The sequence below is a fragment of the Diadema setosum genome, chromosome 15, assembly GCF_964275005.1.
Source record: "Diadema setosum chromosome 15, eeDiaSeto1, whole genome shotgun sequence".
Taxonomy (NCBI): domain Eukaryota; kingdom Metazoa; phylum Echinodermata; class Echinoidea; order Diadematoida; family Diadematidae; genus Diadema; species Diadema setosum.
Genome location: NC_092699.1, coordinates 14,783,003 through 14,807,059, shown reverse-complemented (window position 1 = coordinate 14,807,059; position 24,057 = coordinate 14,783,003). Strand labels below are relative to the sequence as shown.

The window sequence follows — 24,057 nt, the reverse complement described above, 5'->3', positions numbered from 1 at the left end:
GTATATTCAACTGAAACTATCGATGAATGAATGGCAACACGGGGTACTTGACCGAAGTTTATCGGATTGGATTCGTGGAGGAGATCGTTTGTTATCACGATTATATTGTAATGTCATGCTTTCTTCCATAAAAAACAATGAATATTGTGAGTAATAAATTTCATATTGTGATGATCATGCACTAGCCGTGTCGTCGACTTTTGTTTGTCTGTTTGAAACATCGATGAACATCATTATGTAAACGCTCACTGTTATATACCTTAGTTATATACATATATACATGTATGTGTAGTAATTCAATGTACATTGTACATATATGTGTGCATATTATCATACACATGCTCACACACACACCCAAATCCACGCACGCACTCACACACACAGATAGACCAGGGGTAGATCCAGGAATTCCGTAAAGGGGATGCGCCTTTACAAAATTAAAGGGGGGTGTATGCACCCCCCCCCCCCATTATTTTCTTTTCATTTCTTTTATTTTGACCAAAAATAAAGAAGGGGCGTGTGCCCGGTGCACCCCGCCCCTCTGGATCCGCCACTGTACACACACTGGCAATCCAGTTGATACAATCATCTTTAGTTTACATACCATTTCTCCTTTCCTTTTGTCAGCCAAGGTTTCAAGAGAGGCATTCACATCACAAACTCAATGACTGCAAGCATGACAAGCATGATAAATTTCAGATTTTCCAGCACATTTTAATTCTAATATGTATAAGATACCTGCTCAAAGCAAACACAGTAATTTCTGTTTTGGGTCATTGACAATATCAACCTTGGCACCTGCTTACAACTGTCTGTTTCAATGATCCTGTTGGAGTTATGACAGAGAGAATCAAGAATGGGTTGAGTACCAGAGTGGCAGTACTGCATACATGGTAATTGCATTTCATTTGATTCTTTTTACCATTCACACTGTACTTTGCAAGTGTGTGACTTGAACAGGTCAGCTTTAAGGGCTTAGTATGCGCAAGATGCAATGTGCTCTCTACCGCTGAAATACAAAAAAAAATAATAATAATAATAATTCCCTACAAGGATGGTAATTATTGAAGAAAAGTTGCAAACAACAGGACTGATATAATCTTATTTTGAACATTTCCATTAATATATTTACAATTATTTCATTAATCTTAACATCACCAAAGATTCAATTAAAGTGTGCCAGGCATCAAAAGGATAGATCAACTACCAAGTAATTTGTACCTTTTAGTCCTACAGATTACAATACGAGAGATAAGAACAGTTTAGCTGGCAAGACTAAGACGCATGAACTACCTTTATTTTAAAGAGAACTCTTTTCACAACCATTGGTGTTGTAATATTGATTCTATGAAGAAGAATGATATTTTGTTTTCTTTTTGCAAAAATAACACGACACTTGTCTTGAGCTTTGCAAAAACTGTGTCGACATGTCATCGTGATGAAAACCAGTCGAGATTCAGATTTTGCTCTGGCAGTAAAGTTGCTTTAGATAATCAAAGATAATTTTCTGCAATGAACAGGAAACAAATGAAGAGTTTGTTCGCAAAAACCGATAAGTCCCATTTTTGACGATTTTGAAGTATGGTCTCGGTCATAAAGTACAAAATAATACCTTTTAGATGATATATTGGTCGCTACATATAAAGGTACGTTTTTGAAGTTATGGTCAAAAGAAGCAAAAATTTTCTGATTATTCTCTTTATTTTTCTTGACCTTTAATTGCAAATATCTCCATTTGGCAAATATGGACTTATCGGTTTTTGCGAACAAACTCTTCAAATGTTGCGTTTTCTGTGTGTTCAGACTGTTCATTCTATACTTGAAAGCAATTCTACAACTGTGGTATACAGACTGTGGGAATAACCCACAAAAAAGTTCAGATTTGGTATAATGGTGAATCATCATCATCATTTTCTTATCATTTACTTAGATGCCTGGTAACTATGCATTTTCGACTGTCTTCAGGCAGTTATTTTTGCTATGCCATTTATAACCTCTCAACTGGGAAGACATGCAAATGACATTTGTTGTTTTTATTTCCAACCATGGCTTATTTCGGACAAGTTCAGTTACCTTTGCAATACCTTGATAGCCTCTCATCTGGCAAGACATGCAAATGATATTTGCTGTTGTTTTTGTTTTCGCAATGGCTAAGTTCAGACAACTTTGATTTACAAAACATAAAAAGCAAAAGACAGGTCATTTAAATAACAATCAGCATTATTGATCACTATTAATTACCCCGACTTCAAAGAAGAACGGATATTGAAATCAAGATTCTGGGAGCTCAGAACAGGCAAAAGCCGCCCTTGCCTGGTTCACTGTCCCAGCCTTCTCTTTGCCTCGCTGGTGACCCGTCGTCAAAATTAAGACTGAAGCCCACCGCCCCCTGGTGCGGCTGGTCCTGCTGGGCTGCGACGGGGGAATCCCCGAACATGGACATGGTGCTCCCGGCGGGATCCGAGGGAAGCGGGGTTGTTGGGGGCATCGGAGCGCTTCCCTTGGAGGTATTGGACTTGCCTGCATTGCACAGAGCACATGGATGTCAGTGTATCGCTTACACTTACAGCACACAATCATGGTGATTACTGTGTCTGTCGGTACATCTCATGAGCAAAGCATTTAGCAAATTTAATGTGGACTAGTCAGACAATCTTGCGAGTACATAAATTGCAATGGAGAACCACAGATAGAGAATAAGATACAATCAGCATTTATCTTTTTCAGAAGCAATTTTATGAAATTTTCCAGCAAAGTTGTGATAACTACATATCACTTTTGTCAGAGAAGTGAAAGATTTTACATTTGACACATCATATGGATCTGCAGTAAAGCCATGAACAATAAAAGAAAACTCAGCATGCATTTTGTTGTTATTGTTGGGGGGCGGTCCACTTCTATCACAACTCTACTTTAAAACTCTGCTTCAGAGAATCTGGTTTTGTTTTCATAGCACAGTACAACCATAAATGATGATTGGCATGATAGTACTGGTTTATGCAAAAAACTAAGTAAACAAGAGTTCATTTGGGCTATTACAAGCCAATTTTCACTTTGAAATCCAATTTTTTTTTTTTTTTTGAGGGGGGGTCGGGAATGCGGAGGAGGGCTGTAAAGGTCACAACTACAAAGTGCGTTTTTACCCTCTGTGTGCTGCTGGGTGCAGAAAATCCCTTAGCATTGTACACACACTGCTCAAGGTCTCTAGCGTAGAAAGGGTTTAAGGAAAAATCAAATCCAAAGTAATGCTTACCGTCCCCTAGCATCGCCTTTTGACCTGTATAATAGTTGGATTGACTGGAATCCTTTTCCATCTGAAACAAACAACCAGACACAATACATTAAAAACTAAGGAGAAAAAAGAAATCCACATCATGAAAACAGTATTTTTTTTTACAGAAAATGTGTATCATTTCAACACTAAAAGTTTTGTGCTTTGAGCAGTATTCATCAGAGATATTTTTCGACAAAGTAGAAACAAAATAGTTCACATGTACATGACAATATCTGCAGACGGGAATATACACAAATAATGTACAGTACTTTGAGGTGCATTGCACATCAATGTGCGCTTAGAAACACCTGTATAAAGCGCCAAATCATCATCATCATTATCATTATCATCATTACCTGGTAGTTTGAGGTGCATAGCACAAAAGTGGTCTGCATGTCCCCCCCCCCCCAAATCATCATCAGTTAAATGCCCCATAAAAAAAAAAAAACTACTTCCACCCCTGCTTATCTGTATCAGAAACTTTTGTGTGCTGAGAGTGCCAAATCAACCCAGAAAATCCTGTATCGTTGTACACACTGTCCAGAGTCCCTGGCACACATACACATAAAGGATTACGGATAATGACCTTCCACTTATAATGCCTTGAATTTTCCTGTTCACCATGAAACACATGATATTGACCTTAAAGGGACTGTACAGTACTGGTTGAGGTGGGGATTCATGTTTTGAACATTCCTAAGTGAGATGAGAAACCTCTTATGAAATATGAAAGAGCATGTAATTTTAAGAAGGATTCAACGTTTATTTGATGAAAATCGGTTTTCAAATGGCTGAGATATCCAAAAAAGTGATAATAATAAAAGGCGACAGGCCACGCCTTTTATTAGGATCTCTTGGTTTCACCTTGTTTTTGGATATCTCAACCATTTCAAAACCGATTTTCATCAAATGTGACCCTGCACCTCAAAACAAACAAAAAGTCGCCAGACATGAATTTTTAGTTAAGACCATATTCTGAAAGAGCAGACTTTAAGCTTTAAAATGATGTATAACTCAAATCAAATGGCCTCTCCTAACCTATCTAGATAATGGAAAGAAAGCACAAACTCAGGAAAAGTGTGAACTGAGAAAAGAGGCTCTGAAGTACAGTGTCTATTCAAGCGCTTAATCTTTACCAAACCGTGCTGGCTGTGCGATGAATGGGACAAAAAACAGGAAGTAATCCACCAGAGTAACAACAATGAAGGGATTATCAGATTAAACTGAAATGAGGCATGCCTTATTAACACATTCTGTCCATAATTAAAGCCAACTTTCAAAGCAGTAGCACTATCCTTTCAAAAGTTATTAGAGTTGAAAGTGAAGAGTGTGGACAAGGTTTTTCAGAAATGAAAAAGGGATTCTAAAGACACACCTAATCACACTATTCTACCAAAAATGTTCAATTTTCAATTTCAATTTCAATTTCAATTCCATTTCCATTGAATAAACAGAAAAAAAATCATATACAATACATTTACAGAACATATTTGTAACAATTTCAAATAAAACGTACAAGTGGTCACGAGTAACAACAGAAATTCCTTTCTAAGGTATATACATATGCATAATACAAAGATTAGAATGGAAATGGAAGGTCCCACTAAAAAGCAAAGCTTGTAGGGTATGGGACCCTCGGAAATACGTACACAAAATCAAAGAAACCAATGTCAACTGACATTGAAATTAACTTAGGAAGGAAAAAAGAAAGAAAAAAAGGAAAAAAGAAAAGAAACTAGAAATGTCGCTATGGCGACTGATGCCTCCGCCATAATGCATGATTCTCCCAATAGGCGTATAGTACAATGTCTTCACAATGTGTGATCCATGACAGTTTCACATAACTGGCAAAATATTGAAATGACAGGTTTATCAGAAATGTCTTGTGGATTTGCTATAATTTTCTAAGAGTGCAGGCACACATATTTGGGGAATTGAGAATTTTTACTTGAATTCTGACGGACCCTTTTTGTAAGTTTATGCATTGGGTAATTTCCAAGGTATGAAGAAAGAGTGTAAATGACGGTACAAAATAGATTTTTTTTTCTTTTGGGGGGGGGGGGGAGGGGCATTGAAACCTGGCCTTTGACCCTTAACCTTTGACCTTCTGGCTCGAAATATCCCGCAGAATCTCCATTAGGTAATGCATGTATCAAGTTTTTAAACTAATAATGCAAGCATTGCATATACTAGTATATGAGGGAAATAGTAACATTTTGAGGAGTTGACCGTGACCTTTGACCCCTGACTATTGACCCATGACCCCTAAATTCCCTAGATAATCCCTGCTAGTCAGTACATGCGTATGTACCAAGTTCCACGAAGATACATTGAACCATTTGCGAGAAAAGTGATATTGCAACATTTTCATCTAACCTTTGACCTTTTGACCTTTGACCTTATGACATGAAACTCTGTCTGGAGAATTTTTACACAGTGGTACATGTCCACACCAAGTTTCAAGAAAATACCTTTGGGCATTGCATAGATATGGGGGAAATTGCAACATTTGTAGCATTTGACCTTGACCTTTTGACCTCTTGCCAATGTCACTAAAATCTACTCAACTAATTGTCCCATCATACATCACCCTTGGACCAAGTTTGGTGAAAGCTGCTTCATCCAGTTTTGAGTTATCACATAAACAGATAAATTTTAGGATTTGACCTTGATCTTTGACCTTTGACCTCTGTCTGATTTCACTGAAAAACTAATCAAGTAATTGTCCTATCATACATCATCCTCCAACAAAGTTGGGTGAAATTTGCTCCATCCAGTCTTGAGTTATCGCGTAAACGGATACAATTTCATGATTTGACCTTGACCTTTGACCTTTGACCTTTAGCCGATTTCACCCCAAATCTAATCAAATAATTGCCCCATCATACTTCATACTTGGACCAAGTTTGGTAAAATTCCAGTAAATATTACTCAAGTTATTGTGTAAACGAAAGCGGACGGACGTACGTACGTACGGACGGACAACCTGAAAACATAATGCCTCCGGCACCACTTCGTGGCGGAGGCATAAAAAGGGGAATGAGACTAAGGTACAACACACGCCATCGTGGACACAAGCATACTGTACTTCATAATGTATATGCAATGATAAAACGATAAAACGCTCCCTGGTTTGATATTGCGATTGATTGGGTGCATATACCGGTATGAATGAATAGGAACGGATATAAAAAAGAGAAAGAGAATAGACTCACTGTTGTCTGGTACAATAAAAGAAAAATCTGTGGAAAACTTATGTTAAACAGATTATTTTCTTAAAAGATGATTTCTGTGTGATATCTTGATACTAGTAAAAAAGATGACTTGATTGAGACAATAAAACCGAACCTAATTTGGTTGTATATCATAAGATTTCAATAGAAAGAATTTTAATTTGTTCTTAAAAGAATTCAAAGTTTGTGCTGTTACTATGTCGTTGGGAAGTGAGTTCCAATACTTAGGCCCCTCGTAGATGAAGGTTTGCTGAACCAGCAAAGTCCTACAAAATGGCAAATGAAATTCATTGGATTGCCTCGTAGGATAATTATGAACGGATTGATTTTTTGAAAACATTGATTCAAATATATAAGGAAGATTATTTTTATTGTAATTATACATAAATTGTCCTAAATTAAACAAATACAAATATTTAATTTTAAATATCTTAGTTTCAAAAAATAAAGGATCAGTATGAGACAAATATGCAGTGTGACATATAATACGCAGTGACTTCTTTTGTAGCAGAAGTAATTTATCCAAAAAAGTTTGATATGTATTTCCCCATACAAGAATACCGTAATTTAAATAAGGTAATATGGGGGATGAATATAATGTAAGCAGGGACGACAAAGGAAGACAAAATTTAATCTTGTTGATTATACTAATATTTCGTGAAATAATCTTACATATACTGTCAATATGAAATATGAGATAAACTGCTAAAAAACACACTTTCCTGCCCGTTAAATGACACCAAATTTTAGCATAATGTAAAAGAAGACCCGCTCTTTCAGAAAATATGAAAAAGTCAAGTTCGGCTAGGTTGACCCATTTCACTTATTTTCAGTCCTCACGCAAAATCAGTGTGTGCGACTTTATGTTCGTTTTGAGGTGCACGGTCACAAATAAACTTCTGATACCCCTTAGAATTGTATGCTCCTTGACATCTCAAAGAGGGGTTTCTGAATATCTCGCAAAACGTCAAAAGTTAATCCTCACCTCGACCAGAACTGTACACGCCCTTTAACCTTTGATCCTTGAACTCTTTTTTTTTTTTTGAGTGTGTGTGTGTGGGGGGGGGGGGTTAGGTACAAAGTAAAACAGTGAGTATTTCTAACATGGCAAATGGAAAATAAAACAAAACCAAAATTAAATCAGTAGATGACCTGCCAGACAACCTGAAGAGCATGAATTCCTCAGACAACCTTTTTGCAAAATATGGAAATATCAAGTTCATGCCCACGGATCATGACGTACCATTCCAAACATGGTGCTGAAGAAAGGATTCTCTTGGAATGAACCGGAATCTGATGTCATGTGGTCATCCTGAAAAACAAAAATTAGGCAAAGTAGAAGTACATCAAAATTGAGAACGTACCACATCCAGTAATCTATCAGAGAGAGAAAAAAAAAAGGATAATCTATATCTGACAAAAGCAGCAAGGCCAAATTCACAGATTTCTTGCAGAAGTTGTGAGTATATTTCTGAAAGCCAACCACACAGTCAAGAAGTGAGCACTCTGATTGCATTCCTGCTTTCTAACAGTGAAATATAGGATTTTTGGCATAAGTCTCTCATTTCAAGATGAATTAAAGCACATTTGCATCGATCCATCAAATCATAATATCCAATTATAAAGGGCATATTCTGGTGCACAACACGAGAAATATTGATGGCTTTGGTCTGATGGCAAGTGATAATGAAATTGAAATCGTTCCCATTAAGAATCTCAAACTTCGATGAAAGGTACTGTAAAACCAGAATTTTTTATGTGCATTTTAATTTGGTGAATTCTACGAGAGCTAAGATTCATGAAATTAAATGCATGCAAAAGTTCTTGTAAACACTATGCATTGAATGCGAGTGGCAATTCATGAAAATTTCCTGCTGCAAAAAAGGCAGTCGGCTCTAATTCACAAAAATTTCATGCCGCAAGTATTTCTTGTTTGACAGAAATTCAAAGAATTTTTATGTGTCACAATGACATGCAATATAACATCTGCTCTAAAATCTAAAATTACTGAGATCTTGCAAAATGGCACACAGACCAATGGATGGGAAGGACAACATAAGAGATGTTTGATTGGTACGAGAGCACCATCCCACCTTTGTGCCACTCCCCTGGTTCTGAGTCTCATCAAACATGGGTCTGAAGGAGTAGGAGAACTCGCTGCCAGGCGACTGAGGTGGAAACTTGCTGTGAATGGCGTCCAAGTCCAGGGGACTCGCGGGGGATGGCTGGCTGGTCTTATCAGATGACTGGCTGTATTTTGGGGTGTAGGGATAGGCTGCTGTGGTGGTCATAATACAAATACAGGCATCAGATTGGTTTTAGAAGCAGGACATGATCAGAACTTTTCTCCATTCAAAAACATTTGAGTTCCACCATCAGTCTTTCCACATTCGCCCTTTCCTCATGGCTCATCCAATGTCCTATCTTTTGTTTGTTTATTTTTGTTTTTGTTTTTTTGTTTATGACCACAGGAAAGGGGAACACATGCAGCATCAACGGCATGCTTTAATTATAAAGGAGAAATAGCATTCAAAATGTGTGACACAATAGTATATTTTGTGTGAAATTTCTTACACTTTGGGGTGATTCATTTGGTGTGGATCTTCACAACCTTTGTCCTCCGTATACATTCTGCACTCACCTTCACCCATTTCGAAGTCACTGGTAGCACCCACGTCTGAAATGACACTGGGTTGGGAAGATGCATCGAAATCCATTTCCTCTGGCATTGGATCTCCATTGGGACTTGGCTAGTGGGCAAAGCATAACAAATTGATTATTTCTACATGTACCTCCTGCTCCTCAAGACCTAGATCACACAGAGCAGCTAATTTGTATTACTCTTTAGACTTTTACAGTTCATTACCTTATCTATGTGTCTAATTTCCCCCCTAAATTTTCACTATCTTCTTCTCTGATTTGTCTGTTTTCATTTCTTTTCAGAGAGTGATAGTGCAATACAACTATAGTGGCAGCAGGAGAAAAATTATATTATCACCAGAAATAGCAACAGTAATAGCAGAAATAGTAATGGAGGAAGAAAGAAAGTGGAGTGGTAAGGAAGAGGGGGAGGAGGAGTAAGAAAAAGAAAAGAGGAACAATAAGCAATACTAGAATAGTCAGAGACTGTAAAGAACAACATCTGTGATGGTACCATTACAGTGAAGATGACAGCTAAAACAGAAGCATTAAATATCCATGTAATGTGTTAATGTACCAACATTCTTTGAATCATGACAAGACCACAAAAAAGGACTAGTCTCAAAAAGTTTTCATAGATGTGATAAACATTAAAGAAAAAAATCAGCTCAAGCAACTGTTACCATCTGAAAAACAAACATACTTTGCCAGTATCAATCATTCTTAGCACTTTTTTTGACTTGTAGAAAAAAAAAACCTTTCCTTCAGCACAAAAATGCACCATAGGTTATGACAGTGACGGAGAATATCTAATGCATAATTTTCTCACTTGTGCATCTCCCCCAGGCCCCACATGCATTCCACTCCTTTTAACTCCAGCGGGTGCAGATGGAGATGGGTGTGTCCCTGACCCCCCACTGCTCCCTGTGGAAAGAGGGCGGGTAGAGGTGTGTCCAGGTTCCACTAGAGGCAGTGCAGAGGAGGTTGGTGGTGTAGGTTTGATAGTCATCTGATGCATGGTCTTCAGAAGGGATGAGCTTGACACTGGACAATGCTGTTGGTCCTAACAAAGAAATGTTGAAGAGCGCAGGATATCTCATCAGTGTGTATTCAACTTATCTACAACTTTTGAGACCCTGAAAAAAAAGAAAGAATACTGAAGCATGCTTTTCAAGGAATTGCTGAGGCACATCAATATTAATGGATTCTGAAGTAAACCAAGAAATTTAAAGTGAAAATCTGTCCATTAATGCCGGATGACATAACCACACAAGATCCCAGATTACATCCTGCATGGCAAGGCAAATGTTATGGACAAGATGTACTATTCACCATGTCCCTTTTGACAAGCATGTATAGATGGATATCTGACAGTGCTAAGTAACAGACCTCTCTGGGAGAATAATGAAAAAGCCTACCCACTGCATAAAGTGATTACCACAATATTTAATCTTGATAACATGACACAAGCTACAGAATTCTATGAAATAGCGATGATCTGCCAATGCCTACCATGGCTGTTCTACCAGTTGGGATGAGGTGCTCCCTACCCTCCATGCCAACAGCCCCCTGTACTTCCCCCTGCCTAGACCTTGAAGGGATAAATGGGCTTCTGGGAGGCATGTTGAGGAAGTACTTGCTGGGCTGCTGGGGCGCCGTCACCTTCTGGACGGTGGCTCCACTCGCCTCGCTGGGCGTCACATTAGGAGTATGCACAGGCACCCACGGCGCTCCATGCTTGGCAAGTGGTGCCTGGGAGTTAGTGCTTGGTGCTCTTGCTGGGACCCGTGCAGCACGGCGGGCTGGGGTGGCGATCAACAGTGGGGTGCGGGGCGAAGGAGGGGGCTGGGCTGTAGGGCTCCCCTTGGACAAACGCTTTGGCTGATCAGAGGAGCGATGGATGAATTGGCCAAACTTGTACATACCAGGTTGATTGCAGGATTTATTTTCCTGCCCCTTCCTCCTAGATAGACAATACAGACCATGCAGCATTCAACCAGCACACAGCTGTATAGTATTATCGTCTGTCACTTAGAAAATATATCAATTGTTTTATGAGCATTAATTAAAACCCAGTGGACATTGGAAGTTTTTTTTTTTTTTTTTTTTTTTTGCATTTGAACAGCATTATGTTATACAGTGTAAGTGCAACTAAAGACAAACAATATATCAGAAGCTAAAGTTGTATATATATCATGTAAGGCATCAAGGCATGAATCAAAATGTTTAAATGGGTAGTTCCTTCTTTTATATTTGGGCATGGACCACAAAAATATTTACTTTTCATTATCATCCATCTTGCACTCTGTGTGATTTCACCAAGATTCTTTTTGGGGTTCTTCTTTAAGGGATGTTTGCAGATATTAGTTCTTTTTTAAGGGATGTTTGGAGATATTAGTGGCTTGAAAGTCCAATCAAGTTGTGTTTTGCCATTTGCTTTTAATCAAAATCTTCATATTTTTTTTTAATCTGATGGATATCGAATAAAAAGCCATCCATTCTTGTAAGTTTAGAAAATAACTCCTCACAAGAAATAGATGCTACATACACGTGATAAGGTCTTATAAAAGTAAGATGAATATTCTAGCCAATGATATCTGGTCAAGTTAAGTAATTGCCAGTTCTCTCTCTCTATGTCTTTCCACGGGTGCTGTTCGTTATTCCGAAGGTTCGATATTCCAAAGGTTCGTTATTCCGAAAGTTCGTTATTCCGAAGGTTCGTTAATCCATAACACGCAAATTCCCTATACCTAGAGGTTCGTTAATCCGAAAATGAAAAAGAATTCGTTAATCCGAACATTTGTGGCGTTATTCCGAAGGTTCGTTATTCCGAAGATGTGTTCATTCAAAATGAAATTCGGAAAAACGAACCTTCGGACTGAAGAGCCGTCGGAATAACGAACCTTCGGAATAACGAGCTGTAACCCTTTCCACTACACTTTAGAAATCCATGTAGCCATCATCTCCTGCTTGACTTTACCTGACCAATTCTTCTTGTTGTGCCTTTTCCCTTTGGATCTTTTCTTGTTCCTTCCTTTTCTTCTCAGCTTCTCTTAGCTGTTTTTCTTCCTCAGCTTTCTTTACGGACAGACAAAATAACAAATCTTACTAATGGTGGTAATACAGTACAGTGGACTCCCGTTATAACGAAATCCTCGGGACCGGCAGTTTTCTTTCGTTATATCGAAATTTCGTTACAGCCGAACAAATAAACATTAAAAAACAGAGAGAGGATATCGTTGCGGCCGTAATTTTTACTTCGTTATAACCGGAATTTCGTTATACAGTGCACTCCCGTTATAACGAAATGCTCGGGACCGGCAGTTTTCTTTCGTTATAACGAAATTTCGTTATAACCGAACAAATACAATATATAACGAAAACAAGGAACCACGTATATTATGTTTGCTGAATACTCATCATACACTGCAAGGCTATGTGAAGTGTGATGGGATAACTGTATTACAATAATAAACGCAAGTTCCCCTCAGAAACTGTGTGTGACACAAGGAGCGAACACACAGTGGTGTGAAGCGTTCACCCATGCAGAGACGCTATAAATGCTTGTTCCGCTACGTATTTTCGAAAGCAATTCGCATTTCGTTATAACGGAGCACATTTCTTTTGTTTTTCTTTGTCTGTGGTGCTCGGAAAAGACTTCGTTATAACGGAAATTTCGCTATAACCGTGTTCGTTATAAGCGAATTTTGTACCATAGACTTTAATGGTGATAATTTTGGGACCAGAAGATTTACTTCGTTATAACGAAATTTCGTTATAACCGTGTTCGTTGTAACGGGAGTGCACTGTAACCGTGTTCGTTATAACGGGAGTGCACTGTAATAGAGATAAGTATAGGGTATACCATTCGCCCATGAAATAACTGCACCTATGATCAGTACATTTCAGTTCACATGTGGTTTGCAGATTTATTCTAGTGATGCCTGTAATGATAACGTGCTGTAAGGCAAAGGTATAGTGGATGACACTGCATAAACACACAAACAACAAAAGGATTAAAAATATACATTGCAAAGATAACAATGTTACACCCACAAATCAACTGGTGTACACGACCAGTCCTTCTGTGTCCGCTGTTCTGACAATCTGTTCATAGGTGTGCTTGTATGTTCCATACAAACCCAATGACAGACACAAGGTAACACTTGCAAATCCACATACTTCACCTTCATAATCTGGATCTGATTTTCTTGCAGTTCCTCAAGCTCCTTCTTTGAAGATGAAATGGAGCACATCAGGTCAAGTGCCTCCCTTGAATTAGCCATAGTTGACAGCTTCAGCTCAGCACTTTTGTTTGTTGTCATGGAAAACAAGATGGCTGCCTCACTATGGCAGGTCTAAAGGATCTAAAAGATCATAAAAATCCCCCTCCCATTTATCTGTTGTTGTTGCTTCTTTTTTTTTAAGAGGGACATTCCAATCAAGAGTCTTGCTCTCAGCTTCAGTATGACTACTTCTCATTTCTGAGAAGCCTTATACTAACACATAACCAAAGAATATTTTTATTCATGAGCCTTTCTCTTATTATCAGAATGATGAACAATGGAAATGTTCACTTCATTTTCAATTCTTTCCTAACCAGTATAACAGCCTTAACACATGTCAGAATATATATATATATATATATTTTTCAATCCAACTTCCACACCAGTAAGCAAAATAAACTATGCTATGCATGAAATATGTTTTGGTTAGTTTGAATATAGATGTACAATACTATTAATTGTTTTGTTATTGAATTTTCCAGAAGAGAAAATTTGTTCACTTTATACACTTTATACTTGTTTTTATTTTTTTTTTTTAAATTGAAATTGTATCTGTAGATGTAATATCACATTATTGGTAAAAAGGATACATCTTCAGAATGAAGTCATTGATGGTTGAAAAAGGAGATTCACCTAAACAAAGACAACAGAACAAGGGAAGCATGATTACTACAGATCTCTTTACAAAGACTGAAAGCAATATCAAAACACTACACATTGGCACAAATATTTTGCATGTAATGAATGAGAAGTTTATGTATCAATTGTAGAAAACATACATTAGCTCAGTTTTGATACAGTCTGCATAAGGACTTTAGCTGTACATCAATATTTTCTGGACCTACTACCCTCCGAGATAATGGTTCTTCAGTGATCATGGCATCACTCTGTTTTGTGTTCATTTATTTGGGTACATTAACTGTCGTACTCATACTGTAGGTGATCCTGCATCTTAAAACTCATAAAAACTTACCAGGCAAGATTTTTGAACAGCAATTCAATTCTGACAGAGGAAATTCTCTGCATTGAATGACATGTATTTTGTTAAGATTGGATATTCATACAATGTAAACCAGCAAAATAATCATTGGGCGAAAATGTGTAGGAATACTTCTGAGACAAGGGGGTTTGACATAACAGATCTATTAACCTGTTGAGGACGGACTGATTTTGCTACAACACGCATTTCCCGTAGACACCTGCCCGAGTATTCTGGGGACTTGTCTTCAACGGGTTAAAGTGCACAGAGTCTTCATTCATTGTGTGTGGAAGAAAAAGTGGATCCAAAATTGCAATCACTCTTTACTCATTAACAACATTCTTTTGATGATTATGACATAGTATCATAGCTGCTGATGGCTGCTTTTACTGTTTCTGTACATGCACTGAATACTTACCACATGGATGGAAATTGGAGAAAAGCGACTCGAGACATTTAAATAATCGGTCAAAAAAGAGAGCTAAATACTCTATGCCATATGCTTTCAAGTTACAAATAATATGTATACAAAAAGGGTAACTCTGTCAGTAAACACCCAAAAGATAAAATCAACTCAGTTGAACTAAAAGTTACTGTCAGGCTCACTAGAACATCAGCCCCTGTGACTTTTGATGGGTATAGTAATGCGTGAATACATACAGTGCATAACCAGGCATAAAAAGCACATATAGCCTCATCAAATATCAGGTGAAGATATGAACATAGCATAAAATTGTTACACTCCATGAACAGCATTTCTGGTTTGCGAAGAATTATTGTAAAATATGAATTCCCTAAATGTAGAGATACTTATCTGCAAACACGTGTGAATATTTAAGTTCCGAAGTTATCATCAATAGACGGGTTTACTAATGATATTCATAATGACGTCAACCCCACGCGACCCTAGTGATTGTAACTAAGTCGGGCAAGCGAAATAAGCGCCACACTGTTTTTGCATTCACGCGTGTATTGTCTACGATCATTACTCGCTGCGGATAATTGACAACTTTTGTTTGCTATAATCTTGCTTTGAGATGGCGTCAGCTTCAAGTTCTAGCCAAAGTTTGAGCAAGCCATGGAAGAATTGGACAGTTAAGGAATTAACTGAGTATTTTAGGGATATAGGTGTGAGCACAAGCGGCTACAACACGGAGAAACTCATCAAACTAGTGCAACTGCCGTAGCCGATTTGAATCTGCCCATCGATCCTGACCTCTCCCGGGCGGACACCGGCCGGTCACTGCAGGAGAAGCTCGCTCTGGTAGGCTGCTCGTTCTCCGATCCTAACAAGCTCGCTGGGTTTACATCCAACTTCGAGAGTATTCCAGATTTTGGACTCTTTGACGTGTTCAACTACCTGATCATCAATAGGACTGACTATGACTGGAAAAGCTAAAGGGATACAAGTCATTTGAGGACTACCGTCTTTTCGCGGATGGGAGTGTTTCAAGCCTGAAGTTCAATGAGGTTTCGGACACGAGCCCTTTTTGTGTTTTCCTTAGTGAGGTTAGGCCGACCGGACATACCTCAACAAACCAACGTACCAGACCTGGGTCGTGATGAATAAGTCAACGGGGGAAATAAATGTTGCCTACTGCGAATGTCAGGGAGGTTAGGGTCTATCATTGTTTTTATTTTTAATTTTAGGACTACGTCTAGATCTACTCTAGGCCTAACGTTAGATAGATCTAGTCTATATAGGGCTAGGCCCCCTAACTATTATTGTTGATAGAAAAATAGGTCAAAATCGTCATTCTATTTCATGAAGTCTAATCAGTCTGAGTCTAACTTTTTAAGAAAATCCTTGGAAACATATCAATTATGAGAGATTCGTTGTCTAGTTTAGATTTCACAATCAATCATAATGCTTACAAGGAAAAGTAGAAATCACGCGGTGCGTAATATATGTCCCCGCCGGAAGTAGCATTTAGTAGCAAAATGTACAATATAGGTAAAAAGATCAAGGTCAAAGGTCAAAGAAGTCAAAGGTCAAAATTCTATGTAGAAGTTTTGAAGCCCTCACCTAGTGCCATCACATAAAGCAAACGGAATCGAAATCGGGTTAGAAATGGCGAAGGAGTAGCATTTTGTAGCCAATGTACAATATAGGTAAAAAAATCAAGGTCAAAGGTCAAAGAAGTCAAAGGTCAAAATTCTGCGTAGAAGTTTTGAAGCCCTCACCTTGTGCCATCACATAAAGGAAACAGAATCGAAATCGGGTTAGAAATGGCGAAGGAGTAGCATTTGGTAGCAATATGTACAATACAGGTCAAAAATCAAGGTCAAAGGTCAAAGAAGTCAAAGGTCAAAATTCTGTGTAGAAGTTTTGAAGCCCTCACCTAGTGCCATCACTTAAAGCAAACGGAATTGAAATCGGGTTACAAATGGCGAAGGAGTAGCATTTTGTAGCAAAATGTACAATATAGGTCAAAAATCAAGGTCAAAGGTCAAAGAAGTCAAAGGTCAAAATTCTGCGTAGAAGTTTTGAAGCCCTCACCTAGTGCCATCACATAAAGCAAACGGAATCGAAATCGGGTTAGAAATGGCGAAGGAGTAGCATTTTGTAGGCAATGTACAATATAGGTCAAAAATCAAGGTCAAAGGTCAAAGAAGTCAAAGGTCAAAATTCTGTGTAGAAGTTTTGAAGCCCTCACCTAGTGCCATCACATAAAGGAAACAGAATCGAAATCGGGTTAGAAATGGCGAAGGAGTAGCATTTTGAAGCAAAATGTACAATATAGGTCAAAGGTCAAGGTCAAAGGTCACAACTGAAATTCTGTATACAAGTTTCAAAGCTCTCATGTAGTGCTATCATATAAAGCAAACAGAATCAAAATCGGGTTAGAAATGGCGAAGGAGTAGCATTTTGAACATTTTGATCACACACGGACGCACGGACGGACACACGGACACACGGACGGACACACGGACACACGGACGGACACACGGACACACGGACACACACACGTACGGAGCCCGTTTCATAGTCCCCTGCTCGAACTCGTTCGGCGGGGACAAAAATCATTGAAGTTTGAAGTGATGCGGTCATACTGTTGTATGTTCCGTAGCAGCAGTGTTTTCCACCCATTTTCAGAACTACTGAAGACAAAATCGAAGCCAAAATTCAATAAAATCGAAACTATAGTCCAAATTGCGTTTGATCACAGCAGAATTTTCCCTCATCTAAGGTTGGAAATTGATTTAGAGCCACACGAAATGCCAGGAGGTAAAGTCAAAGTTGATGCATCGCACACATGTACACAACATACACGTAAGTCTACATGTGGGGACGTGTTGGGGACGGCTGCAGCAGCCGACGTTGCAGGCTCGCATCCTTTGTTTGCCCGAGGTTGCGGCCGTGTGCAAAATTAAAGATCTGTGCATACATTACTAAACCGGCCTATTGGCAGCATCATGATGAGGCACATATTTTCAATTTCACTGCACACTGCTAAATCTCTGTTACTAAACAACTAGACTGCTTCTGATGATCTTAAAGTTAAAATCTGAATCCCCATCTCCCCCATAACTATACCATCCTTAAAGTTTGTTTGTTTGTCATTTCTTTGTACTCACGGGCTTCAATCTCTGCCTCCACTTCCTCTATGCACCCCTGGAGGTGGGTTATCTGGGCCACACCCTGTTTGATGGCCTCCTTGCGCTGGAGGACCTCAAGCTGCCACTTCTTGAGCTCCTGTGCCAGCTCCTGCTCCATGTACACCTCCTCGTAGGACCGCCAGATGGACTGGTAGTGCTCCAACGTCTGGTCATGCTGTGCACTGAATGTTTGGGCAAGAAAGGCAGAGAATCAATGTTAAAAGACCTTCCTGTCTCAATTCCTTTTAGAATCAGACTGATATCCCTGAGAAAGATAGGAATGGTAGTATCCCAAAGAAGGTAACCATACAGAGCTTCAATTTGTTAATAGTGTGAAGACTATCAGCATTTTTAGTTTCTTTTCCATTATTTCCAAAAGATGTTTCATTTTCAACAAAAAGTGAGTAGCAAAAATGATAGAAATGCAACAAATGATATTTGTTTTCCGTGCATACACAGCCTTGCACATGACTGTAATGCTCTTGAGCATACATACAATGTAAAAACCAGACAGTATAATATCACAGGATTTTGATCTAAATGTCACATTTCAAAGGAAAATAAGCTAGTAGTCCACTGGAATTAGACCTGATATATGCAGAGCAGACTTGGGTATGGAATGTGGAATATCACATAATTATGCACTTTTTCTGTTCATCATGAATTTACACTTGATACTACATTAACACTTTTACAGTTGGTAAGAAATGAATTAATATAGATGATGATGCTAAAATTTTAATGACACTTCCAGCTAGAATTAAAGCAATAATGACAACAATGATGCATAATTCTGATAATAGCAATAACATTGATACAGACAACAACAAACATTCTACACAGCAACTCTACAGAGCTTCAACTCACTTCTCTGATTCAAATTTCTTGTCCCGGTCAATGATCTTTACTTCCAGGTTTTCCAGGTGTGCATTCAGGACAGTGGCATGCTTCTTCAAGCTGAGAGAAAGTCAGTGAAAAAACAAGTCAACCTTGGCAATGTCTCAGTCTCCTTAAAAAACTCATTCTTTAAAGAAGATGTTTACATTTCTGCTAGAAATTAGCTCGTCAAGTGAATGGTGAATCACCACGAGTATATGACGGAGAACCAAAAAGGTATTTGTCTAAGAGTTTTAAAGGATATTGCTTCATAAAACAAGGAGAGAGCTGAATTACTGTCCTTTCTTGGGAGTCAAATTATAACCTCAAAAATATTTTGCTGAAAGTTTATGTCCACAGACATGCAGACCAGATATGGCAGATTAGGAAACAATTCCATACCAAGGTATGTTTGCCAAAACAAAAGACTTGCAAGTTAAGCAAACTTTTTCCTTGTGAATAAAAGTATTACAAAAGAAAACAGGAGAAAAAACATACTGTGGACAATCGCGTTTCATATTCCCAGTCTGCATGGTGGACAATACATCAAAAATTAAAGTGTTTGTATAGAGTAAGAATGGAAATCAAATCACAAGTTTTAGGAGGAAGGCAACAGCACACAAAGGAATTTTTAAAATGTTTAAGCTGGCATCTGTTCTTGCCTCAGCTGTGACACGATTGCATTTGCAAAGAGTAAATGTAACATTTTACAGCTGGTAACATAAAAGCAATCAAGATGTTCATAATGTTAAGTTGCATCCATGCAGGCAGGCTTGCCTTTCTTTGCTCTCCTTGTTCTGTCTGAACTGCCGGTGGCAATTCTTTGTCTCCTCATCCATTTTTGTCAGTTCTTCCTCCATCCGCCTTATCCCATCCTGTTTTTCCTTCAGGGAAGCTTCAAGAACTAGGACAACAATGCACACATGGGTATTACGAGCAAAACCAAATTCACAAGAGTCTCACAACAGGATTTTATAAAAACAAGAGGGACTTCACAGTCATATGGCAGACCATGAATTTGGAAAGTGGTCTCTATGGCTTTTGTAATTCAACACTCTAAGATGTTTTTGCCTCGGGTCAAAAGATTGTAATCAGAATTACACTATACACAGAAGACTACATACTTCTGTTTCATTTCCTAAATTATAGTGAGTTACCTAACAATTTCTCATGTTCAGACTGATGCCCCATGGATAGCCATCCCCATACTTCAATGACAATGGGGATACATCTCTTGTGACAGTGCAGTACAAGTATTATTGATGTAATGTCTTGTGTACATTTATGGCAAATTCAAGACACAGATGTTATTCAGAATGTAGCAAACACTATGTGTCATTGTTTCTATTATGTAACCCAAAACTTGATTATGGAAACACATACAGGTATATTCTTTACAAATTTGATATGTATGGCATGGAATATGCCCATGGAGCAATGTTTGTGTGATGGTTGCCAAAGAAACTTGGGAATAAAGTAATGTCTTGTGAGATGTTTTTTTTTTCCCCCATAAAAAAGTAGATGAAGAATTCTAATGAAAACCATATTACTGTGAATTCTTTGAGCATGAAAAAAAAAAAAATGCTGTGGCTGGAATGGATAAAGAATTGAAATCTGTACATAAGGAAAGGGAAATTACCAGATATTTGCTGCTGTTCCTTTTCAAGCTCCCTTAGCTGCTGCTTCTTCTCGAATTCTGTAAAAGAATTTCAGAGGACAAGTTAGTAGTAGTACTGCATGTTTACATACAAGTGCATTCTACTTCTCTGTTGACCGTATGTCTAGTCAGCATACATACTGTTTCCTGCTAAACAAAATACTTATGATACAAACTGCACACTCATACCCATTACAGGGTTTGACAGTTATGTTGGCAAAGGCAACAACTGAGGTACAGACTGTGAATTGCATTTATCGATTTTATATGATTACTGTTAGTCTGCAAAGTATGAATGTTTCAGTAAGCATGTATGCCTCACCCGTGTCATGTAGCCATGTGGTACGGTAATGATAATTTAGGTTGTCATTATCAGAATACAGCACAAAGGACAGAATACAAAAAAATGTCATTAGCATTCATTTTGTACTAAGTGGTACCATGAGTGAGCTCTCAGGTTCCTATATCTAGTCTAAGTTTTCTGTTTCAATATGTCATGGTTCTAAAATGTGCAACTGAAAACTGCTCTCTATTTGGAATCATTCGGAAGTATGTGGTGTAATACTGTAGAACATGCATTTTGGCAAAATGCAGTATCACTGGTGATAAATTCAGCATCAAAAAGAGAGCACAATGAGCACCAGGTGTACTGGTATTTTTCTTGAGTGATGACTGAGATCATGAGTGAAGGTATAGACTGATTTTCTGATTGACAACAGGGATGTGAGAGTACTTGCAAACCAAATCTCAAGAAGAAATGAAACTTATGAATAAAAAAGTCATTTCAAAATCAATGACAAAAAGTCTGAAAAATTGGTTTTAGGTAGAGTAAAAATAAAATCTGAAAAATCAGACTATTCAGAACTCTCGGATTGATAGTATTAAATTCTCTTAACCCATTGAGGACGAGTCCCAAGTATACGTGGGCAAGCGTGAATGGGAAAAGCGTGTTGTAGCAAAATCAAACCGTCCTCAATGGGTTAATGTAATGTCACCAAAAACTTGCAAAGTTCATTACCAATCCTTTCATGCTAGGCACCACTGTATAAAATTTTGAACAATATGACAAATGTATTCAGATTGTTCAATACTGTAGTTGTGTAAGTCTGCTAAACAGGCAATTTGAGCACTTTATATTTGCATAATGAGAATATACTGTTTCCACAAATATACAGAGTTACAACAAACCAAGATTATGAATGGCCCTGTCCAAGTCCTCTGTGTCCACAGTCATAGCTGAGCTCTTGGCAACAAACTGAGATGCCATTGCTGCTTCTATGTTCGATCTTTGATTTGTGGAACGTAGTGCTGAGATTTCTTTTCTGTAGAAGATAATGATGAACAATTTGCAGACTGTGATTACTTCATCTGAAGTAACAATGCAATGTATCCAGAGCTTGCCTCTCAAGTTGTAATTTAAAGGGGTAATTTTTGTGACATAGTCATGATATTTATGACATTTCTTTCAGGTGATGCAAGTATTTGTACCTTTTGTGAATGATGAAATCTAAATCTTATCTACCACATTAACTATTTGTTGCTAGGTACAACAACAACAAAACTTTAAATTGTTCTTTAGAAGTTTGTGCATGCATGAATCTCTGACTCTTAAGTATCTGAAAACAAAAACAAAGAAAAAACACACACTGACATACACAAATTATATTGTGATGAAGGATGTCCCCAATTAAAGTGATGTAGAAAGCAGATACATCTAGTCTACACTTATTCTACTAGCACCTCACTACGTAAGGCCTGCTGGATGCTTGTCTCTAGTCTCTATAGACTATACATGTAGACCACTAACAGAGCTAGAAAGGGTCTGTCCACAAGAGATGTCTAATGTCAGATCTACACTCAAGACATGTCTTACTCTTAGTCTTATAGACCCAGCATAGCGTCTCTGGGGTGATAAGACCTTGTATCTGCAATTTTGGTGAAAATGAGTTTTTTGGATTAATGGTCAAATAATGGGTTAAGTGATGTCCTGTCCAAATCCCAACTGTCTTACTCCAAAAAAGAAGCCACCACGGCATGTCAAAGGAAAGGCTATCCCATTCGCCACAGTGCTTTGGCCGGCATGTTTTTTGGCTCTCCTGAACATTTGACATTTTGTAGGGGGATACGAGGTCTTATCGCCCCAGCAACGATAGCTCACAATAAACCACCTTGGGCCTCATCCAGACACTGCTCACAAACATAGAATAGAAAGTCTAACCAACTTAAAGTGGTTCCTTTCTTTTATCTCCTCCGCAAGAACACTCACCCTTTGGCCTTGGGTCAACAAACACTAGAATCCAACGTTAGACATGGGGTATGGGCCCAGGTCTAGTAGTAGTACTAGTCGAGGCAGAGGACTGACCACTCGTTATGATCATAGGTAGACCCTATAAGTTAGGTGTCTAGTCTATCAAGTTAGACATAGGCCTGCTACACCCTTACAACCTTAGCGTTAACCTAAAAGAAATCACCTGGAAAACAAAACCACAGATGCACTTCCAATAAAAACACAACAGCTGAGCCCTGAGGTTTGATATAGTCTACTCTACAATTGCGTGACAATAGTGTTATAATGGTCTTCCAGTGTGCATAAAATATAGAATTTCTAGTGCTCTAACGTAGATCCTAAGTCTAACGTTGTTTGTGTTAACGTTATACTGTGGGAATGTGGGAGCTTCGCGGGCTGGTCGTGTTAAAGCTAACGACTAGGCTAGGCCCAGCCTACGTTATTTTCCAGAATGTGTACCGGTACCATATTTTGTTCCCATTATTTAAATAGGTGAGGAAAGACCGATTATATTGAGTTATACATCACTTTAAAGCTATAGAGTCTGCTCTTTTAGAATCAATGTCTGGTGACTTTTTAGTGGTTTTCTGATGCAGAGTCACATATGCAAAGTGATAAAAGCCAGCCCCGCTTGCTTCATCTGCGTGCAGATCAACAGTACCGGTAGCGGTAACCGCACCAGCGACCCTAGCCCGACCAGCCCAGCTCCATACATGACATGATTGATTGTAAGCATCGCATTCGAAAAGTTATAATGCTAAACTTAGAACCTTTGATGATGTTACCGATCCAGCGTCACAAACAATCAAATGGTTTATAATGTGAGAATACAACGTTTACCAAAATGTATGCGCCACCATCCGTCATCCGTCCACGTCGTGCATGTGTATTCAGGAGTACTCCTATCGATCGATATCAAAGATCCTACACTCACATCACACGTAGTGTGGGATCTTTGGTGATATCGCGATCCTCATCTGTAATCGGGCGATGAAGACTCGTCCATAATATTATTTTCATCTACGGTAGATGTGGATTTCATACATTCGCGGGGCCGGGGGGGGGGGGGGGTGGAAGCTGCACCCCTACCAAACTTCTTTTGTCTTTTTGCTAAGAAAACAAAACAAAACAAAACAAAACAAAACCACAAGAAACCCTGTGACTTTTGAGTGTTCTACCGGAGAATTGGGAGGGGAGCTAGGGGTGGAAGCTGCACCCCCTACCA

At 38.5% G+C, this 24,057-nt stretch overlaps 1 protein-coding gene across 2 annotated transcripts; it reads right to left on the bottom strand.

The window, feature by feature from the left end:
• Positions 1-693: 693 nt before the first annotated feature.
• Positions 694-23,710, bottom strand: LOC140238784 (uncharacterized). 2 transcript variants are annotated; one of them, XM_072318680.1, is made up of 16 exons: positions 23,673-23,710; positions 21,734-21,867; positions 20,528-20,584; positions 19,666-19,792; positions 18,880-18,969; positions 17,992-18,194; positions 14,024-14,066; positions 13,335-13,455; positions 12,128-12,225; positions 10,660-11,110; positions 9,977-10,210; positions 9,149-9,257; positions 8,601-8,785; positions 7,751-7,819; positions 3,254-3,314; positions 694-2,520 (listed from the first exon to the last, which is right to left on the bottom strand). In XM_072318680.1, the coding sequence occupies exons 2-16, from the start codon at positions 21,810-21,812 to the stop codon at positions 2,288-2,290; spliced, it is 2,160 nt and encodes a 719-aa protein (XP_072174781.1). In that variant the 5' UTR covers positions 21,813-21,867; positions 23,673-23,710; the 3' UTR covers positions 694-2,287. The 2 variants fall into 2 exon arrangements, with proteins under 2 accessions (XP_072174781.1, XP_072174782.1); XM_072318681.1 differs by having other exon boundaries at positions 9,977-10,201.
• Positions 23,711-24,057: the final 347 nt, after the last annotated feature.

Bases quoted from the DNA above. Each gene is read 5' to 3' on its own strand.
- LOC140238784 (XM_072318680.1), bottom strand. From the start codon at position 21,812: ATGGCATCTCAGTTTGTTGCCAAGAGCTCAGCTATGACTGTGGACACA. The intron at 19,793-20,527 runs GTAATTTCCCTT...TTGTTGTCCTAG, and splicing joins GGAACAGCAGCAAATATCTG to TTCTTGAAGCTTCCCTGAAG. The intron at 14,067-17,991 runs GTGAGTACAAAG...GTCTTTGTTTAG, and splicing joins GGAGGCAGAGATTGAAGCCC to GTGAATCTCCTTTTTCAACC.